Source organism: Rutidosis leptorrhynchoides, chromosome 3, assembly GCF_046630445.1.
Source record: "Rutidosis leptorrhynchoides isolate AG116_Rl617_1_P2 chromosome 3, CSIRO_AGI_Rlap_v1, whole genome shotgun sequence".
NCBI classification, from domain to species: Eukaryota; Viridiplantae; Streptophyta; class Magnoliopsida; order Asterales; family Asteraceae; genus Rutidosis; species Rutidosis leptorrhynchoides.
In genome coordinates, this window is record NC_092335.1 from 166,846,949 (window position 1) to 166,868,893 (window position 21,945).

Below are 21,945 nucleotides of genomic sequence, written 5' to 3' on the forward strand. Positions count from 1 at the left end.
GTTAGTGGAAATTCCTGTTTAATTTCCAAGGCATGTTTTATAATATTTTTCTCGTGACCTTGATAAGATAACTATGTTAACTTTCATTTTATTTAATATGAAAATAAGAACGTGGAGTGTAAATAACTTAGATATTGAATATCGACAAGTTAAGTAACTCGACATTTTTCATTAAGATGATTTCATACGTTTATTTAACCTTTGGACTTTATCCCATTCTTCACCAATAGACTGTAATTTAAAAACTTGAAACCTATTATGAATATATATAATTCTACTTTTCTAAAATGTTTTATGATATAACGATTTCCATTATTTTAACCTTTTAACAAAATGAATCTTAAATATATTTAGTTTTGGAAAATAAAATTATCATATTTATTTGATTTAGTTTCAAAAGTACAAAAAACGTTTTCAGTTTAAAAAGAACTTTATTATTAAAACATATATATATCTTTTATAAATATCTAGAACCACTTTTGACAACTCATTACTTAACCAGTATGATAAAGATAACGATATTTATATTTTATTTTATTAAATATATATAACGATTTAAATTAATATTATATATATTTATACTCGTATTATACGTATATAGTTTTATATTTTTACTATACTTTAACTTTACCTTTACTTTACTTTTACTTTACTTTAACTTTAATAATTCATACTTTAATAATTCACTTTAATAATTCATACTTTAATAATTTACTTTAATAATTCATACTTTAATAATTCACTTTAATAATTCATACTTTAATAATTCACTTTAATAATTTACTTTAATAATTCATACTTTAATAATTCACTTTAATAATTCATACTTTAATAATTCACTTTAATAATTTATACTTTAATAATTCACTTTAATAATTCAAAAATCTATTATAAATAGAATTGAATAGGTTTCATTATTTCATAGAAACTTAAAAATATATTTCTCTAAACTATCTCAATCGAATTACATATATATATTTTCTTTGTATTATTTCAAGATATTGTTAGTATACATAAAATACTACGACGGAGTTATACTCAGACGATTTCAAAATAAGTTTTCAAACGGGATAGAGCTAAGGAAATTATGGGTTATAGATATGGAGGTTATGGGTATTGATCGAGGGTATTGCTCGTGAGGTCCACCTAACGTTTATCATTTTCGTTACGTCTACGTACTTTCCTGCAATATTGAATCACAATATTGATACGTTCGTGAATCCGAGACAAACCCTGCACTTGTTCAGTGCCGTCATATACATAATTGCTACGAAATACAGTATTGTGAGTTTTATTTGCTCCCTTTTTAATTGCTTTTGCAATATATATTTTTGGGCTGAGAATACATGCGCTGTTTTATAAATGTTTTACGAAGTAGACACAAGTACTAAAACTAATTCTATGTGGGTTTAAACCAGAAATATACCCTTAGCTTGGTAGCATTAAACTACTTGTCTATGTACGGTAGGCGCGAATCCTAAAGATAGATCTATTGGGCCTGACAAACCCCATCCTGACTATGAAATGCTTTAGTACTTCGAGGTTATTTTAAACACACCTGATCTGGTGTACTTCAGAGGGTAAAACATGAATGTTAAGGCTTGTTACCGGGTGCCTACAACTTATAGAATACTTTTAAACACTTGCGAGTGTACGGATATTTATGGAAACTGAAATCTTGTGGTCTATTACTATTACATAAATGATTGATTATGATAAACTAATGAACTCACCAACCTTTTGGTTGACACTTTAAAGCATGTTTATTCTCAGGTATTAAAGAAATCTTCCGCTGTGCATTAGCTCATTTTAAGGATATTACCTGGAGTCATTCATGACATACTTTGAAAGACGTTGCATTCGAGTCGTTGAGTTTATCAAGATTAATATTAAGTCAATTATAGTTGGATGTAATATGAAATGGTATGCATGCCGTCAATTTTTGATGTAAAGAAAGTTTGTATTTTAAAAAGGAATGCAATATTTGTAAAACGTATCATATAGAGGTCAAATACCTCACGATGTAATCAACTATTGTTAATCGTTTATAATGTATATGAACGGGTCCTTTCAGTTGGTATCAGAGCGGTGGTCTTAGTGAACCAGGTCTTGCATTAGTGTGTCTAACTGATAGTTGTTAAGATGCATTAGTGAGTCTGGACTTCGACCGTGTCTGCATGTCAAAAGTTTTGTTTATCATTTATAGTCGAAAATCATCTACTTACCATCCTTAGGAAATTACCTGCTTATCATTCTTAGTCTAGACATGTCTTGCTGCATTGATTGCATGAATAGTGTATAGACAAAATTCATATCTTAGCGTATCTGCTAAATCATATCTTATCGTATCTATTACCGTAAACTTTTCCTGACATATTCCGTAAATTCCTCCGTAATCTATGAAATCTTTTGATCTATATATATATATAGATATTCTATGTAGTTAGAATACCACCCGATAGCCAGAAAATCATTTCGTATCGAAAAATCCTTTATCAAATCGTACGAAATGGAATTCGTCATCAGTTCAAGTTCCTCGGATTCCGAAATGGAATCCCACTCAAGCTCCAAAAGTAGTGTGACCGGAATGGATCAACCAATCAGCCATCATCTATTCTGGATGAATTGGGGATGTGTTCGTAGCCTCCTTAATCATTGGAGACAAGAAGAAGGCGATCCTTTCCATCCACCACATTGCCCTCTTGGCAATGAACCTGAAACACTTACCGGTGAACCTGTCCGAAACACAATTTTCTCTCTCATTTCCAGAGTATCTCGTCATGATTATATACTACACCAAATTCTAGATCTTATTTATCCGCTCGTCCGAACCGACAATCACCCTGGTGTAATAGAAGAAGTCAACGAGCTTCGCGCTCGGGTAGTGGCTTTGGAGAATATGGTGCAAAGGTTACAAATACCAGCAGCAGCACCAGCAACATAACCAGTACCACCATCAACAACATCAACAGTACCATTACCACCACCAACAACAACCGCATTGCAAACCTCAACTTCACAATCTGTCCCATGAGCATCGACGTCATACACCCTGTAGATACTAAGGAATACCACAACGATGAAGTAATGATTCATAACTTCATTGGGAAAACATTCTACGACGATTATGTAATTTCTAAAGTTTAGAAATTATCTATCCTAGCCTTAACCATAAATCAAGTGAGTTTAATTTAATATTAACTCATTAAATCTATATTACATCTGAAGAAATATACACATATATTTCCATAAAGACTGTAATAAAATTCTTTTGTACAAAATATTAATTGTGACATTTTTTTAACGGGTAGGTAATACCCGAGAGATATATAAATTCACAATTAATATGTTACATTCTTCGAATCTAATTCAGCAAATCATCCATTATACTCCTTACTTTCACAACAATATACATTCTTTTATAGAAATCAAAACAACCATACTCATTCAAAAATCTAATTACATATTCTGATTTTGAAATCGCCGAATTCAATTCAAGTTATAACCGGTATCATCACTCTTAGATTCTTACATATTTCAAAGCTATACTTTAACTTCAAAAATGTGTTAGAACATCGTATGTATATTAACGATTATAATATGTGTTCAAGCCCTTCGAAATACCTGAAGACACTTCAAATAATGAACAATCGAGATGACGATTCAACCACATGTTATCCACAGTTACGTACTTGAAAAACCCTTGAAACCAAAGTCATAATTTAACATGTATCCATGTCAGACCTTTTGGCATTTACTAGCTAAAATAACTTTTCAATCCCTTCTAAAAATAGACAGTTTTGTCACAGCTCCAGCAAACCAACTTCAATTGTTCATTCGAATAAGCCTTATTATAATGATTACCGCTTCATCATTATTACCGGGGAACCTTTCATATCTCGTCACATTAGCAGTAAACTTATTAACAACTTCATTGATCTTTAATTTTCCGAAAAATCTTTATATTTATCAAAACCCCATCATTTACTCATCTGCATCTTGTAACAAGAATTGCCATACGAATCATCGGAAATTAGCAATCAGTATTTTGAAATCTCGCAGCATGTCTACGCCAACAATTATACGTGTATATCTTCTGGACTTATATACTTTGAATGTGAAGTTTCTGAAAAACACCCTAAACTGCGAACTAGTTCTCGAAATACTGATGAAGCAGCAAAAACTATAAACGACCTTAACAGTAAAAAGTTTGATGATAAAGAGTAGTGTGTTGGCAAAGCTCGGAAAAAGAGAAGATTTGGTACTGAAAAATACGAATTGAGCAAACCATGAAGAAGGCTGTGGATAAATCACAAGGACAAAATCTACCTTCAAAGAATCCAAATGATTCCGTGTCTGCTGAAGTCATTATCGAATACCTTGCTCCTGACTCTAAACCCTTACGGACAATATTCTTCATCATCCTCTGATATTAGAAATTTTAAGATATCATCGTATCTTTCATTATAAATATCCTCCATATTTCTGAAGATATTTCCATAATTATTCTTATCTGAAATCATTTACCTCTTCGTGCTGTCTGTATTACATCATAAAAGAAACTATTTTAGTTTCTAAATTCTGAAACTTTCGAATTTAAAATAGGAATATTTTTGAAGTAGTGTTGGGAACTGAAGCATGAACTAGTATAATATAATGACACTTGATCAACGTGATTATATTACAGTAAGTCATGCTGAGTTTCTAAATGGAATGTGATGATTCACAGATCATAACGTCATCATGTGCTACGTTACACGACTCTTGTATTCTCTTTAACCTCTAAAATATCAAGAAAATATTTCTTGATGATTCGGCTTTTTTCGAGGTATTCTAGTAATTTGACAAGTCAAGATCATGCCATTACAATTTTCTTCTTAGAACATTAACAATGTTTATTCCGAAATTCATATATGCGAATTCTGGACCATTACAAGCGGTGATTAATCGCAAGAAGAATAAACGAAAGGACAAAACTCCGAAATAGAAATTGGGGTATAAATCGCAGCAAATAAAAGAGAGCAATAATTGGGGATGACAATGATTATAGAAGACAGAAGCAGGGACATCGAAATATAAGGGAAGACATAAAACCCAACAACAACCCAAAAACTATAAACCGTATATATCGATGCATATAGCAATATAAAGACACGGGAGAACTAAAAACACTATAAAACCAAGAGTATAGTAGAAGTAAATAGATTCTTCTGGAGGTAGATGAAAAAGAAGAACGACAGATATGAAAGTGAGGAGTATATCGAGAATCAGTACTGGATGAAGCATATTGACGAATAATTTTAAAGTAAGAATTGAGGGAGAAAGAATAGAAGGTGTGAATTAAAAGGAAACGAAGGAGGTGGATTTATAGTGAAATATCCGACAGAAAAATCGAGATGAATCATCGCATTAAATCGAAGAGGATCATAATTTCCTTAATCACCGAAGAATCAAATCCTATATAGATTACAAAGATTTTCTTTAATCCGGAGATTAACCGTGATGACGTTAAAAGATAAGATGAATACCTATTTTCTCATTTCACTCTTTTACGATAGCTTCACTCATACGTTTTGAGTAATCGAATTATTTTATCCATATTTCTCAATCATGATAAAACCCTATGAATCAACTTATATTCGTCATAATAACATTCTTATTGTTAGCCATGACGACCTCGATCAAATTTCGGGACGAAATTTCTTTAACGGGTAGGTACTGTGACGACCCGGAAATTTCCGACCAAATTTAAAATTAACCTTTATATGTTTCCGACACGATAAGCAGAATTTGTAATGTTGAATCTCAAAAATTTTGGAAATACATTCATGTAATCAATTACCCTTTGACCGTGTTCGACGATTCACGAACAATTATGAGTATATAGATATGCATATATAATATATAATATTAACTGAAAACATTAACAAAGTATTAGATATATGATACTTTACATGAACATATTTGTTTGGATATATTTATTGACAGAATTAAGAGATAATATCAAATGATTGAATTATCAGATACATTATGATATAATTACGGGCCTATGTTATGAGGTCCACTGTGATTTAAGAAATCTATTCTTTTTGACAACATTCGGAAAATGGTAAAGTGATTTATAAATAAGAACAAGTGTGTCAATTAACGGGAACTAGACAAGGGTTAGTGGAAATTCCTGTTTAATTTCCAAGGCATGTTTTATAATATTTTTCTCGTGACCTTGATAAGATAACTATGTTAACTTTCATTTTATTTAATATGAAAATAAGAACGTGGAGTGTAAATAACTTAGATATTGGATATCGACAAGTTAAGTAACTCGACATTTTTCATTAAGATGATTTCATACGTTTATTTAACCTTTGGACTTTATCCCATTCTTCACTAATAGACTGTAATTTAAAAACTTGAAACCTATTATGAATATATATATAATTCTACTTTTCTAAAATGTTTTATGATATAACGATTTCCATTATTTTAACCTTTTAACAAAATGAATCTTAAATATATTTAGTTTTGGAAAACAAAATTATCATATTTATTTGATTTAGTTTCAAAAGTACAAAAAACATTTTCAGTTTAAAAAGAACTTTATTATTAAAACATATATATATCTTTTATAAATATCTAGAACCACTTTTGACAACTCATTACTTAACCAGTATGATAAAGATAACGATATTTATATTTTATTTTATTAAATATATATAACGATTTAAATTAATATTATATATATTTATACTCGTATTATACGTATATAGTTTTATACTTTTACTATACTTTAACTTTACTTTTACTTTACTTTTACTTTACTTTAACTTTAATAATTCATACTTTAATAATTTACTTTAATAATTCATACTTTAATAATTTACTTTAATAATTCATACTTTAATAATTCACTTTAATAATTCATACTTTAATAATTCATACTTTAATAATTCACTTTAATAATTTACTTTAATAATTCATACTTTAATAATTCACTTTAATAATTCACTTTAATAATTCATACTTTAATAATTCACTTTAATAATTTATACTTTAATAATTCACTTTAATAATTCAAAAATCTATTATAAATAGAATTGAATAGGTTTCATTATTTCATAGAAACTTAAAAATATATTTCTCTAAACTCTCTCAATCGAATTACATATATATATTTTCTTTGTATTATTTCAAGATATTATTAGTATACATAAAATACTACGATGGAGTTATACTCAGACGATTTCAAAATAAGTTTTCAAACGGGATAGAGCTAAGGAAATTATGGGTTATAGCTATGGAGGTTATGGGTATTGATCGAGGGTATTGCACGTGAGGTCAACCTAACGTTTATCATTTTCGTTGCGTCTACGTACTTTCCTGCAATATTGAATCACAATATTGATACGTTCGTGAATCCGAGACAAACCCTGCACTTGTTCAGTGCTGTCATATACATAATTGCTACGAAATACAGTATTGTGAGTTTCATTTGCTCCCTTTTTAATTGCTTTTGCAATATATATTTTTGGGCTGAGAATACATGCGCTGTTTTATAAATGTTTTACGAAGTAGGCACACGTACTAAAACTAATTCTATGTGGGTTTAAACCAGAAATATACCCTTAGCTTGGTAGCATTAAACTACTTGTCTATGTACGGTAGGCGTGAATCCTAAAGATAGATCTATTGGGCCTGACAAACCCCATCCTGACTATGGGATGCTTTAGTACTTCGAGGTTATTTTAAACACACCTGATCTGGTGTACTTCAGAGGGTAAAACATGAATGTTAAGGCTTGTTACCGGGTGCCTACAACTTATAGAATACTTTTAAACACTTGCGAGTGTACGGATATTTATGGAAACTGAAATCTTGTGGTCTATTACTATTACATAAATGATTGATTATGATAAACTAATGAACTCACCAACCTTTTGGTTGACACTTTAAAGCATGTTTATTCTCAGGTATTAAAGAAATCTTCCGCTGTGCATTAGCTCATTTTAAGGATATTACCTGGAGTCATTCATGACATACTTTGAAAGACGTTGCATTCGAGTCGTTGAGTTCATCAAGATTAATATTAAGTCAATTATAGTTGGATGTAATATGAAATGGTATGCATGCCGTCAATTTTTGATGTAAAGAAAGTTTGTCTTTTAAAAACGAATGCAATGTTTGTAAAACGTATCATATAGAGGTCAAATACCTCGCGATGTAATAAACTATTGTGAATCGTTTATAATGTATATGAACGGGTCCTTTCATGGAGTGTATATAATGGAAACTCAAACACTAAGTTTGGATATAATCAGCTCCCTTCCTGAAAACATAATTGAAACAATTTTAAGTCTTATGCCAATCCGAGATGCATTGAGAACCAGCATTTTGTCTAAGAGATGGAGGCATTGTTGGATGACTATGCCCAAACTTGTATTTGATGATAACTTGGTTCAAGAGTTTTTTGTTGGCGGACGTTTGGTGAAATATAAGCTTGTCAATGCGATCTTCCATGTTTTGTTAATGCATAGTGGTCCGATGATACTTGAGTTCATTCTTTCTATCAACAAATTGGGCATGGTAGCCGAGTTTGACCATATCATACTTTATATTTCAAGGAAATTTAATGTGGAAGGGTTGAGGATTTCCACTTCTGGCTCTTTCTACAAACTACCCACTTCGTTCTTTTCATTGAAAGGACTAGATGTTTTACCGCTATCGGGTTGTTATTTTGAACCTCCAGTGACATTTAATGGATTTAATTAGTTGAGGAGCATCGCATTTTATAATGTTAAGGTTTCTGCTCAAGGGCTTCAACATGTCCTCTCGACCTGCCCACTACTTGAAAGAATCTATTTGGTAACGTTTATATAACCTTTTTATTTCTTTCTTTTTTTTGAACAATATTATGGGATCACCCAGGGGGACTTAACCACCCACGTGTTCATCTCTCACAGTTACATAACTCCCCCCCCCCCAAGCCCCGGCAACGCGATGTGCGGAAGGCACCCTTAGGCGAAATTCAAGGGTAAATGAGTAACCTTGTGTGCAATGCTGCACTCAACGGGAGTCGAACTCCTGACGTCTCGCTAAGAGAGGCAGACCACTATCACATGAGCTACAACACAAAGTTCATATAACCTAGCTTTTACGAAGCTGCTTTACTTGAAGATATCATTGTAAATGTATTTTTATGTTTATAGATGCAGGTCGATTATGAAGAAGAATATGTAGAGGAAAACTCCTTTAATTTTGTGAAGCTTTTCCAGTGTGTGCCTTTAGTTAGTACTTTAGCTCTCTCAAAGAATTACATGAAGGTGATTTTGGTCAAAGATTATATGCATCTCATACACGAATAATTGCGATTGCTAATCTTTGTTTTGTTTTTTGTCTTTTAAGTTCTTTTCTTCGGGTGGTATACCAAGTAAGCTTTCGACTTTGCTTCACCTCACCTATGTTTGTTTGGATGTGTGCCTAAGGGAACAAGATGTCATTTCATTTGTCCTTTGCATAATCAGGAGCTCCCCAAATCTAGAACGAATTTTTTTCCAGGTATATATATGTAGTCATATTGCTTACGATAATGGGTCTTATAATACAGTTTTGAAGACTTTCACCATGTTTTCTTAATTAGATGGATGATAATGAAAAGTTGCCGATTCAAGAAAGTTGTTTGCAGTTTGCTGATCTCCAAGACGACTTGAGTTTGACCTTAGATCATCTTAAGAGTTTTGAAATCGTAGGTTTAAGTACTATGGAGTTTGGAATGGAATTTGTGAAACTGATCATGGCTAGGTCGACTGTACTGAAGATTGCACGAATTGAGCTTAATGACGATGTTTCTGTGGACAAAGAACTGAAGATTCTTAGAGATATGATTCGTTTTCCATTTCCACGTGCATCACCTTCAGCACAACTAATTATTGAACGCCCGGAAACTACTTCACGAAGGCTAAGATTTTGGCGATACTAGGTAATTGTCTTTGTTAACGTTAAGGATTGTCAAAGCTTTTTATGTGGACTATTTTGTGGAGTACATATCCAGATTATGTTTTCTTATGTCGTAGAAAGTAGCCTAGCTACTTTCTACTATGTTATAAATCCGATACTTGATACTTGATTATGAAGTAAAGTCATCCTTTGTGGAACTCAATTAAGTTATCATAACCCCATTTGTTTTTATATAATTTGTCAAATACTAGTGTAGCATTTCTTGCTTTTTTTTCTTGAGCTACGTATAGCACACTCAGGTACGTATCGATTTTTTATTTGTTTTTACTTTTTGTTATTGGTCGGAAGGGGAGTAGGGAGAGGGAGAATACTTTCTCTACACGTGAGTGGAGAAGCGAACGTTTCCAAAGGCGACCAACTTTTAATACTACTGGTTACTTTACACTGCCATTTTTATAATATTATTGAAAAAATTGAACAGAAGATTTCTTGGACAGAACCACATGTTTCGCATTTTCAACCATGAAAATATAGTTAAACTATAAGAATCTCTCTTTTAATCTAGGTTGGACGAAAGGTTATCTACGTCTCATTTCCTAATACCTGGCATACGCGGGATTAGTTGTTGTTGTTAAATACTAGTAGTAGCTGTAAACGGTATATTATGACATCTGCTAAAAACATATGAAATAAGAATATAAACATACGAAACATTTTATTTGTATTTCGTTGATCATGACTGGGTCACTCCAACTTTTTTTGCCGAAAATGTGTTGATTTCTATTTTTTCAGATGTGGTAGCTAGTTATCCATTCCACCGCATTTGTTGGCCCAGTTCTGATAATCTTTCTCTCGACACTCCACTAAACATTTCTGATAGGCTCAAATTTGTAACATTCCACTATTTATATAATCGTTCTCATGTCTCCATCGCATGCTTACAGAAAAGGAATGTATGCTTGACCGATTCTATGTCACCACTATACATCTGGCATCTAAGTGTGTCAGGATCAATTCTTTTCCTATCAAGTTCCACACGAACCGAAAGTCTTCTACGCATAGCTCTCCACGCGAAAATGCTTATTTTTTGAGGAATCGGATTGTTTTGTACCGTTCATTTTCTATGTTCACTTCCTTTAAGAAACTTCTCATTGATTAATCATGCCAATCGTTTTGTTGTGAATTCTTCATAATCATCAAGATTTCACCTTCATTTGTCCCTCTTACTGTTACACCAAACAAGAGAAGAAAACATGGAGTAAAATTTATTATTTCCCTACAAGCTCGTCCCCTCGGATCGTGCACCCAATTCTAATTCCCAACCCATTTATTATCCACCCAAGTAACCCTGTTGCAGATACAACCTTTTTATCCGATTCAAGTTCGAATAGTCTTTTGAATCAGTCACAAAGCCTCACACCACCCAACTAAGACTCTTCCTAAAACACAGTGTTGACATCGTCACCAGTTACTTTTAAGAAGGAATCCCTGAAGGGAAACCAAACCAACTCGATATTAGCTCCGACTCGAATGATGTAACCCCAAGTTGAGGTTTTACAGGTGACCGAACTCGAGACACCACAACCCAAACTTCCCCCGACCCATAAATGCTCACAGTGATTCTGACCTAAAACGAATGTTATACGGACCTAGTCTCCACCATCACTTTCTTAGAAGAGTCCAATTTTTACATTTGAAGGAACCAACAACAAGACCCCCATCACGTACTTTGAAAGAATATTATCCATTTAATCCATGTCATATTGTTCTTAACACCCTACTCACTACAATAAAAATTCCTTATTAAACTTTCAAGAGATTTTAACACACACATAGGAGAATGAAAGAGTGAGAAGAAATATAAGGGTAAATTAAACCGACTTGATAAAGGGTAACCTCCCACCAAAGGACATCCATCTGGCCTTCCAATCTCCTGCATTTTTTTGCAACCTATTTTTTCTTCAACCATAATGTCTTCTTTACAACCTAATTTTCTCGGCCTTTTAATCATGGCACCACATTTTATTCCCATATCTTTTCTCTGTCTATTAAAAAACATCTACGGATTATTAAATATCTCATGATCGAACGGTTTGTTCAAAATATGCTGATCCGTTACGAAATTGAGATGAACACAACGACTTCGTAAGGATTGGGATTGTATATGGATTGGTTGGCCGAAGGGTTGTAGTAACAGTTTGGAAGACAAAAAGACAATGAATATTTGGGTGAATCATTATTTATTATTCTCTCTCTATGTTACAATACACTTGAATGTAAATTAGAGGCGTACTCCTTTTCTCTCTAGCTCAACAGACGTATGAACTAAAGGCTTTCTCTTCAATTACAAATACAAATGAATAAAGTAATAAGAGGCTCTTTGGACTTCTCTCTCGAGACTACATATAAATGAAAATATGTAATCTAGAGGCCTAACCCTACTCTTTCATTCACCATCTATTTATATACGGAGTAGAAGTAATTGAAGTAATGATTTTCTCCATAAACCATGCACATGCACACATGCTCATGAGATCATGGGTAAACATGGTTATCATTTTGCCACGTTACATGTCAAATGAGAATATATTGGGAGATACTTGACCAAGCAGAAAACTCCCATGCACGTGTAACATCCCGCCTTTTCCGTTTACTTTTTCGTTTAATTATTTAAAGTCCGTTATATGACTATAACATCTCCCGTTAATACGCGTTTTAAAATATCTCGTTTAGGTAATTCACGCACCCGCAACCGAACTAGAGGGATCAAACTTGCCAAAGTGCCAAACCTTTAACTAGGTCAAAGGGTCAACACTTCTCCTCCTCCATTCATTTATCCATTTTCCCTTTTCCATTTTCTTTTAATACTTTCAATTATTCTCTCAAACTCCATCTCAAAGAATCATCATCTAAATTCGTTCAAGCAAGCTTCAATCAAAACACATTTCATATTTGGAATCCTTGCAACTTCCTCTTCGATTCCATACCGATTTCATTACATTTGGGTAACTTTCTAAAATCACTAGATTTTGTGTTCTTGATGTTTTTAAGTTATAAAGTTGTTAATTAGTGTCTATGGCTCAAGTCTAACATGAATATATGATTTATATGTTCGATTTTGTTATTTGAAGTAACTAGCATGAACATAAACTTTGGTGTGTTTGATTTGGTAATTTGGTTGTTGAATGATGTTAAAATATTATAAATGCATGTATTAAATGTGTTCCTAACATCAATAGTTTCAATTTGAGGTGTAGGTTGTTTTAGAAAACTTCATAAACATGATTAGTGATTTTGATGTTGTTGGTTAGGGTTTGATAGAATTGAATGTGAACATTAAATGCTTTGAATGACATGAAATGTTATTTGTAAGTGTTAGGTTGTATTGTATGCTTGATCACCTTCGAAACGGCATATCATTCATGTAAATTTGTTGCCGAATCATCGAATTTCATTTATGAACTTGAATGCATTTAATGAGGAGCTTTGAATGTGATTTTTGTTGCTGTAAAAGTAAATGTGATTGATGAAATGTGTTTAGTTGTTTTCCTTGTCAAAATACCTTTCCGATGATATAAGATACATGCTTTGGTTGTTTGCGGGTCATAAATGGTGATTGTTTGAAGTTAGGTTCGTGCATAAAACTTAAAAACTGCCAGAATTCTCTGCACAGGTAATGGCGCGGCGCGCCATATACCCGCGCGGCGCGCCAAAGTGGGCTGTCCAACTTTGTCAATTTTTGAAAAATGTTTGCTATGCTACGCACCTCCTTGTGGTGGTTAGAACCATCCTTGTCGAGATGATGTCTGTTGGTGCAGGAAGACTGAAGTAGTGCCTCACAAATGAACCAAAATGGTTAACCTAGCAATTTTGAGATTATGTCATGTGATAAATCATTTGTTCGCAGCAAAGTAAAAACAAGTATTGCATACAAAAGTAACCAACTTTTCAGATTTATGTTTTAAATAACCACCTTTTTTCACGCATAACAAGATAACCAACTAGCAAAAACTTAGGAAAATAAAAACCAACAAATTTTCAGAAAAGACATGATTACATTGTAAAAGTGATGAGGTGCTGTAACTTTGACTATGTTGACTTTATTAGTGATGTGACATGTGAAAACCATTAAACTTAAAAGAGTATCCAGAATGAATACTTTATGAAAGTTTGAGCCTAATTTGTGACTGCAAATAAGTGTGTTATCCACACCACATCAATGTTGCAGAACTCGGAATTACTCGGCAGGTACTCGGGTTTTGCAACTCGGGGAGTACTTGGTCAAACTCGGTCAAATTTGGTCAAACTATGCCAAAACTCGGGATTACTCGGAATAATCGGTCAAAACTCGAACTCGGTCAAAATAGGTCAAAATTGATCAAAATTCGGTCAAAGTCAAACTTTTTCAACATCCGAGTACTCCCAGAGAGATTAATAAAACTAAAGTTTGTTACTTCTCTTTATGCAATTTACAATGACGAACTAATAAACTACATACCTGATTAATCGCTTGATTAGCTCCAGTATCGAGCAGCTCAGGGGGTCGATCTGCTGTCAGTAATAGAAGAGGCAAGAAATCTTGATAAGCTTCAACTACCTGCAAATTTCCCTTTTTTATTAATATTAGCACACAGAAAAAATGGGCATACGCGACGATTATTCAATTATCAATCACTCACAGCAGGTAGAAGATTTGAAACTGCAGTGCCGGATGACGTTATAACGACAGCTGGTTTACGACAGCCTCTAGCGTAACCAACAGCATGGAATGCAAGTGACCGCTCATCAAAGCACGCGGTACAACTTATCATAGGGTGACAAGCAGCAGCAACAGCTAAAGGAGACGAGCGTGATCCTGGAGCTATACAAAAGTACTACATATAAAAAAGAAGTTATATTCTGTTTTTATTTAATGAAATGGTGAATAAGTGAATAAGAAATATCATATAATCTCACTGTTAAACCAAGTCTGTAGCATTCTTCAATCATAAGTGATGCCCACAAAGTATTGATATTGGAAGATTCTTTCAAAGAAGAATTTATATCTCGGAACTCGTCCAGCTGTTTATCAAGAGAAACCAATAGTTATAAACAATGATATGTAGAGAAAAGATAATAGAACAATTTAGTTATTGTACCATGTTATTGGAGATGGCGACAGTATCTGAAAGTCTAAGTGAGAACTGACAGGATGATGAAGCATGTTTCTACAGGATATGTGGGCATTTTACAGACATTAGTAAAGGCTTTTGACCGGTGTTGACCTGACTTTTTAACATTGACCGAGACAATATAACAACAAATCCAAGCAATATTGATGTTAAATAATTACCAGGATAAAAAAGATACCAGTTCCATGTGCTCAAGGCAATTATCCCTCAGCAATATAGCATTTGTATATACCTACAAAGATCAGTTCTACTAATTTTAGGATCAAATATGTTGTCCGATACAACGTTTTCCAAAGTAAGGCTCTTAAAGCATAGGATAACTGTTTTCAAACAATTAAAAAAATTAGAAATAATGAAGTTAATATGCAGGAAGGTAAATGTACCATTCTTGCATGTTTATCCCCCGCCATGTTGAACTTTCTTAAAACAGCACTAACAGACTTATTCAGGCATACGTCTGTAATGGGGCTTGCAAGGGCTGACCTAGATGAAATTTTGCATAAAATAAAGCTTGTGGATATAAAATACACAAATTACACTTAATGTTTTTTCAAACTAGTAATAACTACAAATATATTAGTTTTGTTATCCACACGTAACTACACATTTTCTTTAATAAGAAAAGATATATCAAGTTATTGATTCTTAAATCGATAAACGCCTATTATAAGTAGCCTAAAAATGTTGCAAAATTGTAACTGATCTTAACTTTTGAATAAAATTGTAAAGACTTTTCTAGTGGAAAATATAAATGATAGCCTCAGGGAGTACCTGTTATAAGATAGATAACATTATTTAAAGCCTCCTCATAAACACAAACCGAAGAGTCATCCCAAGCTAGCGTTGCGACTAATATCGATATACCATCCGACTCAATTAGTTCTATCTGTAAAATACTAAACATTTAATTTTGCGAGCCTAAATATATATTGCTTTAGAAAATTACAGACAACACAAAAATTTACCTGCGGAATAAACATGTAGAACGATTTATCGTCACCAACTAAGCCATAAGCCACTGGATGTGCCAAATCTATAGATTTACACCTGTGAAATTTAAAGTACCAACAAAAGATTAATAAAAAATGTGAAACTAAAAAACCACTAAAAAAAACATAATAAAACAAGTCAACCTTTTAAAAGGCGTCTGTTCAAGTGAATCAGAAGAATAAGACGTTTTAACGTAAACTGCAGCACCAATTCCAAACACACCACGCGTTCGACTAAACGATAAAGACTTATTAGTTGAATTCTCATCCCTAGTAGAAACAAAAAACTGAGGAAACACTCCTAGCGATGGATCCTGACTGCAAAACCAATTTAATGCTTTCGAACCAGGAGATACAGCAACCTACACATAAATTTAAGCAATAACTAGATATAATTTACTACATATATGCTACATATATCATAATGAGACTAATATATTGGCTGAAATAATAATTAGAAAACCTGAAATCTGTACATTCCAGCTTTAGCACAATTAGGTTTTAGCTTCAAGTCCTCGACAGCATGCTTAATTTTATCAAGTCCTAATTCTATAGTCAACGCCGGAGTCAATGTACGAGTAATGCAGGTAGCTAGTAGTAATTCAGCTTCCTCTGTTTCCAGTAGCTTAAATTCCGTTTGTTGAACTGAATTACGAACTACCTATACGTACACAATACATACATGTTTTGTAATATTTGAAATTGATTAAATAAGAAAAGAAAAAAATTATAAATATATATGAAGATCAAATTGAATAATTTAGACCTTGAAATTGGGGACATGATGATGCTGCCGGAGAAATGTGAAACGGCGACGGACTTGGGATACAATGACATTGACTTTACACGACGGAAGAGTAATTGTGTGGAATGGTAGGATCGAGGAAGGGGAAGAAGGTAGTTTGGTATTGAGATTCATAGTGGTTACTGTTACAGGATAATGTTGTTTGTTTTATAAACAATGAACAAAATATTTTAAAATTTATACAAAATTTGCTTAAATAGTCCCTGTGTTATTCCTTTGTTGCTCGTTTCATCCCTTCCATTTTATTTCTTTCTCGAAAAGTAATCATAATTCTTCGCATATAACGAATTAACGTCCGAATGTTAGGGGTCATACTTATGGAAAGAATTATGGAAAGAATGAATGTTATGAAAGAAGGCTTGTTAAGGGTAATTGTTTATAACAGTGATGTCTTTTGTAAACAATCTATCAATGTTATTTTGTGAATGAATGGCATATGATGAATGGTTTATAATTTGTTTGTAACTGTGATGTACTTTGTAATATGTTGGCATATAATGAATGGTGTAAACTGTTGGTTTAATGTGTTTTGTAATTTAAACTTTGATGTAACTGCAATTTATTACACAAGTGAGTCTGCACTTGCAATTTTGTAATTGTGTTGGCATAGTTGTGTACATTGTTATGTAGATAAGTTGTGTACATAAGTTGTCTGCACTTTCAGTTTGTACGTAGTTATGTACATAAGTTTACTGCACTTGCAGTTTTGTACGTAGTTGTATACGTTACTTATGTACATAAGTATTCTTTTAGTTTTGTGTACAAATGTTTTTCTCTTCTAGATTTGTAGTGAATATACATTGAAGCCAAATGAAAACACTTATATTACATAACCATTGGCGTCTTTGGACATAGGCAAGATAGGCGATCGCCTAGGGCCTAAAAATTTTTAAGGGTCCAAAATTTTAAATATATATATATATATATATATATATATTAAAAATGGGTGTTGATCCAGTGTTTCCTCAAAAACGTGTAATTCGAAGGAAAAAACAATTTGATGAGAGCTCAAGAGATCACGGTGTTTTGTTATCTACCGAGGAGTCATTTAAAGTTAATAATTTTTTATACATTGTTGATCAGGCAATTGCCTCTCTTAGCACAAGATTCAGACAGTACGAAGAGTATGAAGAGGTTTTTGGTTTTCTATTTGCATATGACAAGTTAAAATTCATTGATGATGACGATCTTAAGCTATGTTGCATTCGTCTTGAAGATGCTCTCAAGTATAATGGAAAATTAGATATTGATGCAAATGAACTATATGAGGAGTTAAAATTGCTTAAAAAGTTCTTGCCCGGTGAAACTATGGGACCGGCTGGTGTTTTGGAAAATGTGAAAAAGATCGATTGTTTTCCTAATGTAATAATTGCTTATCGAGTATTGTTGACTATTCCAATAACAGTAGCATCTGCAGAAAGAAGTTTTTCAAAACTGAAGTTGCTGAAAAACTACTTGCGGTCTACCATGTCACAGGAAAGACTTAATGGATTGGCTTTGATATCTATTGAGAATGATATATTGAAGAGTATTGACTATAAAGAGCTGATAAACGAATTTGCTTCTAAAAATGCTAGGAGAGTAGTTTTATTTAAATAATAGTTTAGTTATAGTTGAAGGACAAATATTTTGAGTATATAAAATATTTTGATACGCATGTCTTGAGAACTTTTTTCGTATTGGTAAATTTTAATATTATATTTTTTCTGTATTTAAAATTTCAACGTGTACAAGAGTCCATTTTTATTTTCGCCTTGGGCCTTCGAATTGTTGAGACGGCCATGCACATAACAAATGCATTCTTACATCATAATCATAACCTTGGTAATGCATTTCTTACATATTATATGAAACATTACAACTAATAATCTAAAACTCAAAATACCTACTACTATACATAACAATACAACAATTACTACCATACCTAGAAACAACCTACCATGAACTTTGATCTTGAACTTGAAAAAGAATAACTCTTAAATGAGTTTCATATCATCAGCATCAGCATCATCATGTCAAGAGTTTAATTTCTTAAATTGCAGATGCATTTCAACATTAGATCTTTGTAGTGTTGGTTTAGAATCTCAATCATCAATAAACTTAAAAACTTTACATTATCTTTGTGTATCTTGTAAACAAAACACCAATTAGGGGGAAAAAAAAATTAAAAAACAAAAATATTAGGGCAAATTGAAAAAATGCAAAAATTCGGCAACTAATAAATCTTCTTCCTGGGTTTATTAATGTCCACGAAATACAGACATATAATCGATGTCCACATTCACGGTTTTCGATTCCTTTTTAAAAAAATTGGAACAACACAGTATTGAATTCTTAGGTTTGGAGTCGTGGTGATATTTCTGGAAGATGATGAAAAAGCGGCAGCCATAGTGGTTTGAAGAATAAAACAGACAAAATTGAAAGAGTTAGGACTAATCAAGTATAAAATAGTGGCAATCGAATGTGAATATCTACTACACGTGGAAGATGATATGGAAAAAATAAAAATGACTGGATACACATAAGCAAATAATCGGATACCGGATGTCTATATAAATTAATGCATAAAATAGTATACAATACAAAGTTTAATGTATTGAATGAGAGAGATGAAAGTTGAGTGCATATAATAGAAATATGGCATTTTCAAACCATTTTTTTTTTCCTATCTAAACTCCCCAAAAGAAAATAATATACGGAGTAAAATATACTAACGACACAGTTCTAATTCTGTATAAAACTATTTGTGGAGCCCTCGTTTCGCGTCGGGGGCTCCATTTTGAATGTGAATTAAAAAAAAGTCTTGATCTATTTTGTAAAAAATTTTTTTTTTTTCGACATCTAACATTGAAAGGTTGTTTCTTTTGTGAAAGTGGCTTCTTTTAGCGTTCTTTTTTTTATTATTTTACGTTAGTTGATCTATTTTGTAAAAAAGTAATTTTTTTCGACATCTTTTGGTAGCATTGAAGGGTTGTTCATTTTATGAAAGTTGTCTTTTTATCGTTGAGGAAGAAAAGAGAGGAAAAAAAAAGTTAGTTGATTTTTTTGTAAAAAAGATTTTTTTTGAGCATCTTTTGGTAATGTTGAAGGGTTGTTCTTTTACGAAAGTTTCTTCTCTATAGTTGGAGAGAAAAAAAAAAGTGAAATAATGAAAATAACATGATTACTGTTTGTCACAACCCAATAAGTTTGTGGCCCAACCCACTAAGATTATGACCCAATTAAGGGTTTTAACCCAAGAACTTCATGGAAGGCCCAAGAACATCATGGAAGCTCCCTAGAACTTTCTCATGAGTTCTTCCATGGAATGTTATGGAATGTTCATGGAAATATCTATCTCCATGTATATACTTGAAGTTTCTAGTACTTAGATCCTAACCATTGATTTAGATTAATCTTAGCCATCCATTTTGTGTTAGAAGTAGTATAAATAGGGGTGGTCTCATTTGGCACACCACACCTCAAATCTCAAACATTCTCTCTTGTAAAGCATTCTCAAGCAATATAAGTATTTTCTTCAATTCCACTTGTTCTATAATATTTTCTCTTTTGGTTACTTGAATCATTATAAGGTCCGAGTAAGGCTGACTTAGTAGAGACTAAGTGCCGCACGTGAGCTTATTGAGATAAGTCCGTGACATTTGGTATCAAGAGCAAGGTCGATTCAAGGAGATGGCAACCGAGACCGAGAAGAATGTGAGCGCAACAAGTGGTGTGATGGGTGATGAGACTCGTGGTCGGGTAGAGACTCGACAAGGAGCCAAGAAGAACCGAGGTATGTCCAAAGACTTTGTCGCAAACTTGGACAAGAGGATCATGGATGTAGAGACATCCATGGACGACGTGAAAGCAAAGGTCGAAGACGTCCACCAACGTTTGGATGGTTTGGACGGGGACTTTGGCGAATTGAAAGATGATTGCAAGAGTGCAATCAACGTGCTAGACGTTGACATGCGACGTGAGATCCATGACTTAAGGGGTATGCTCATGGGTGAGATTACGAAGTTGCGAGGCGAAATGGAGGGGGAGGTCTCCACTATTCACCAACGCCTCGTGGATTTACAAACCAACATGAACTCTTGTTTGAGATTCATGGCTAGTGGGGGTAGCAACACTGGATGCAATGATCCGAAGGTGGACGTTCCCAAGCCGTCACCGTTCGTGGGGAAGCGGGAAGCCCGAGCGGTTGATGATTTTATATGGGAGATGGAACAATACTTGGAGGGAGTCAACATAGTGGATGATGCAATGAAGATCAAGACGGCAACCCGTTACCTGAAGGATACCGCAGCGTTATGGTGGCGTCGTCGATATGGAGATATCGAGAAAGGTACGGTTACTATTGATACTTGGGATGATTTCCTTACTGAACTTAAGAATCAATTCTACCCCAAGAATGCTCAAAAGGATGCGATGAGTCGTCTACGTAAATTACATCATTCCGGGACGATTCGGGAGTATATTAAAGAATTCACGAACCTTAGCCTGGAGGTCCCAGATATTCCCGATGATATTCTCCTCTTCTATTTTCTCGATGGTTTGCAACCTTGGGCTAAAACGGAGTTGGAGAGATGAGGAGTCCAAGACCTTGCCACCGCAATTGCTCAAGCGGAGGCACTAGTCGACCATGCTAATAGGAAAGATTCGTTCAAGTCAAAAGATAAGAAGGTGAGCCATGAGAAAGGTGGGGGAGATAAGCCCGCCCAATCAAGGAATGATAATACACGTAAGCCACCAACCGGGAATAACAAGAGCATAAAAACTTCTTACAAGAATGATGGATGTTTCATATGTGATGGACCGCATAGAGCCCGAGATTGTCCGAAGAAAGCTAGCCTTCATGCTATGGAAGCTCAAAAGGCGGGTTGTCAGGATGAGGAGCGGTGCATAGGATCAATGCATATCCTCAACGCAATCAAGGCCAAGACGGAGATACCCAAGGTAGTGGCTAAAGGACTCCAATTCGTAGATATTAACATTTGTGGAGATCGGGTACGAGCTTTGGTGGATACGGGAGCAACTCATAACT

At 33.6% G+C, this 21,945-nt stretch overlaps 3 protein-coding genes across 3 annotated transcripts; 2 read left to right on the plus strand and 1 right to left on the minus strand.

Annotated features, from left to right (window-relative positions):
• The first annotated feature begins 8,280 nt into the window (after positions 1 to 8,280).
• Positions 8,281 to 9,973, plus strand: LOC139900577 (F-box/FBD/LRR-repeat protein At1g13570-like). Its single transcript, XM_071883343.1, has 4 exons — positions 8,281 to 8,742; positions 9,204 to 9,317; positions 9,400 to 9,552; positions 9,635 to 9,973. The coding sequence occupies exons 1-4, from the start codon at positions 8,281 to 8,283 to the stop codon at positions 9,971 to 9,973; spliced, it is 1,068 nt and encodes a 355-aa protein (XP_071739444.1).
• Positions 9,974 to 11,106: 1,133 nt separating this feature from the next.
• Positions 11,107 to 17,030, minus strand: LOC139900578 (protein PHYLLO, chloroplastic-like). The gene is made up of 14 exons (XM_071883344.1): positions 16,878 to 17,030; positions 16,575 to 16,772; positions 16,256 to 16,473; positions 16,088 to 16,169; positions 15,894 to 16,008; positions 15,506 to 15,600; positions 15,301 to 15,354; positions 15,090 to 15,158; positions 14,908 to 15,012; positions 14,631 to 14,825; positions 14,450 to 14,548; positions 13,718 to 13,812; positions 11,848 to 11,996; positions 11,107 to 11,177 (listed from the first exon to the last, which is right to left on the minus strand). The coding sequence occupies exons 1-14, from the start codon at positions 17,028 to 17,030 to the stop codon at positions 11,107 to 11,109; spliced, it is 1,698 nt and encodes a 565-aa protein (XP_071739445.1).
• Positions 17,031 to 17,858: 828 nt separating this feature from the next.
• On the plus strand, positions 17,859 to 18,515 carry LOC139900579 (uncharacterized). The gene has a single exon (XM_071883345.1). The coding sequence runs from the start codon at positions 17,859 to 17,861 to the stop codon at positions 18,513 to 18,515; it is 657 nt and encodes a 218-aa protein (XP_071739446.1).
• The last annotated feature ends 3,430 nt before the right edge of the window (positions 18,516 to 21,945 follow it).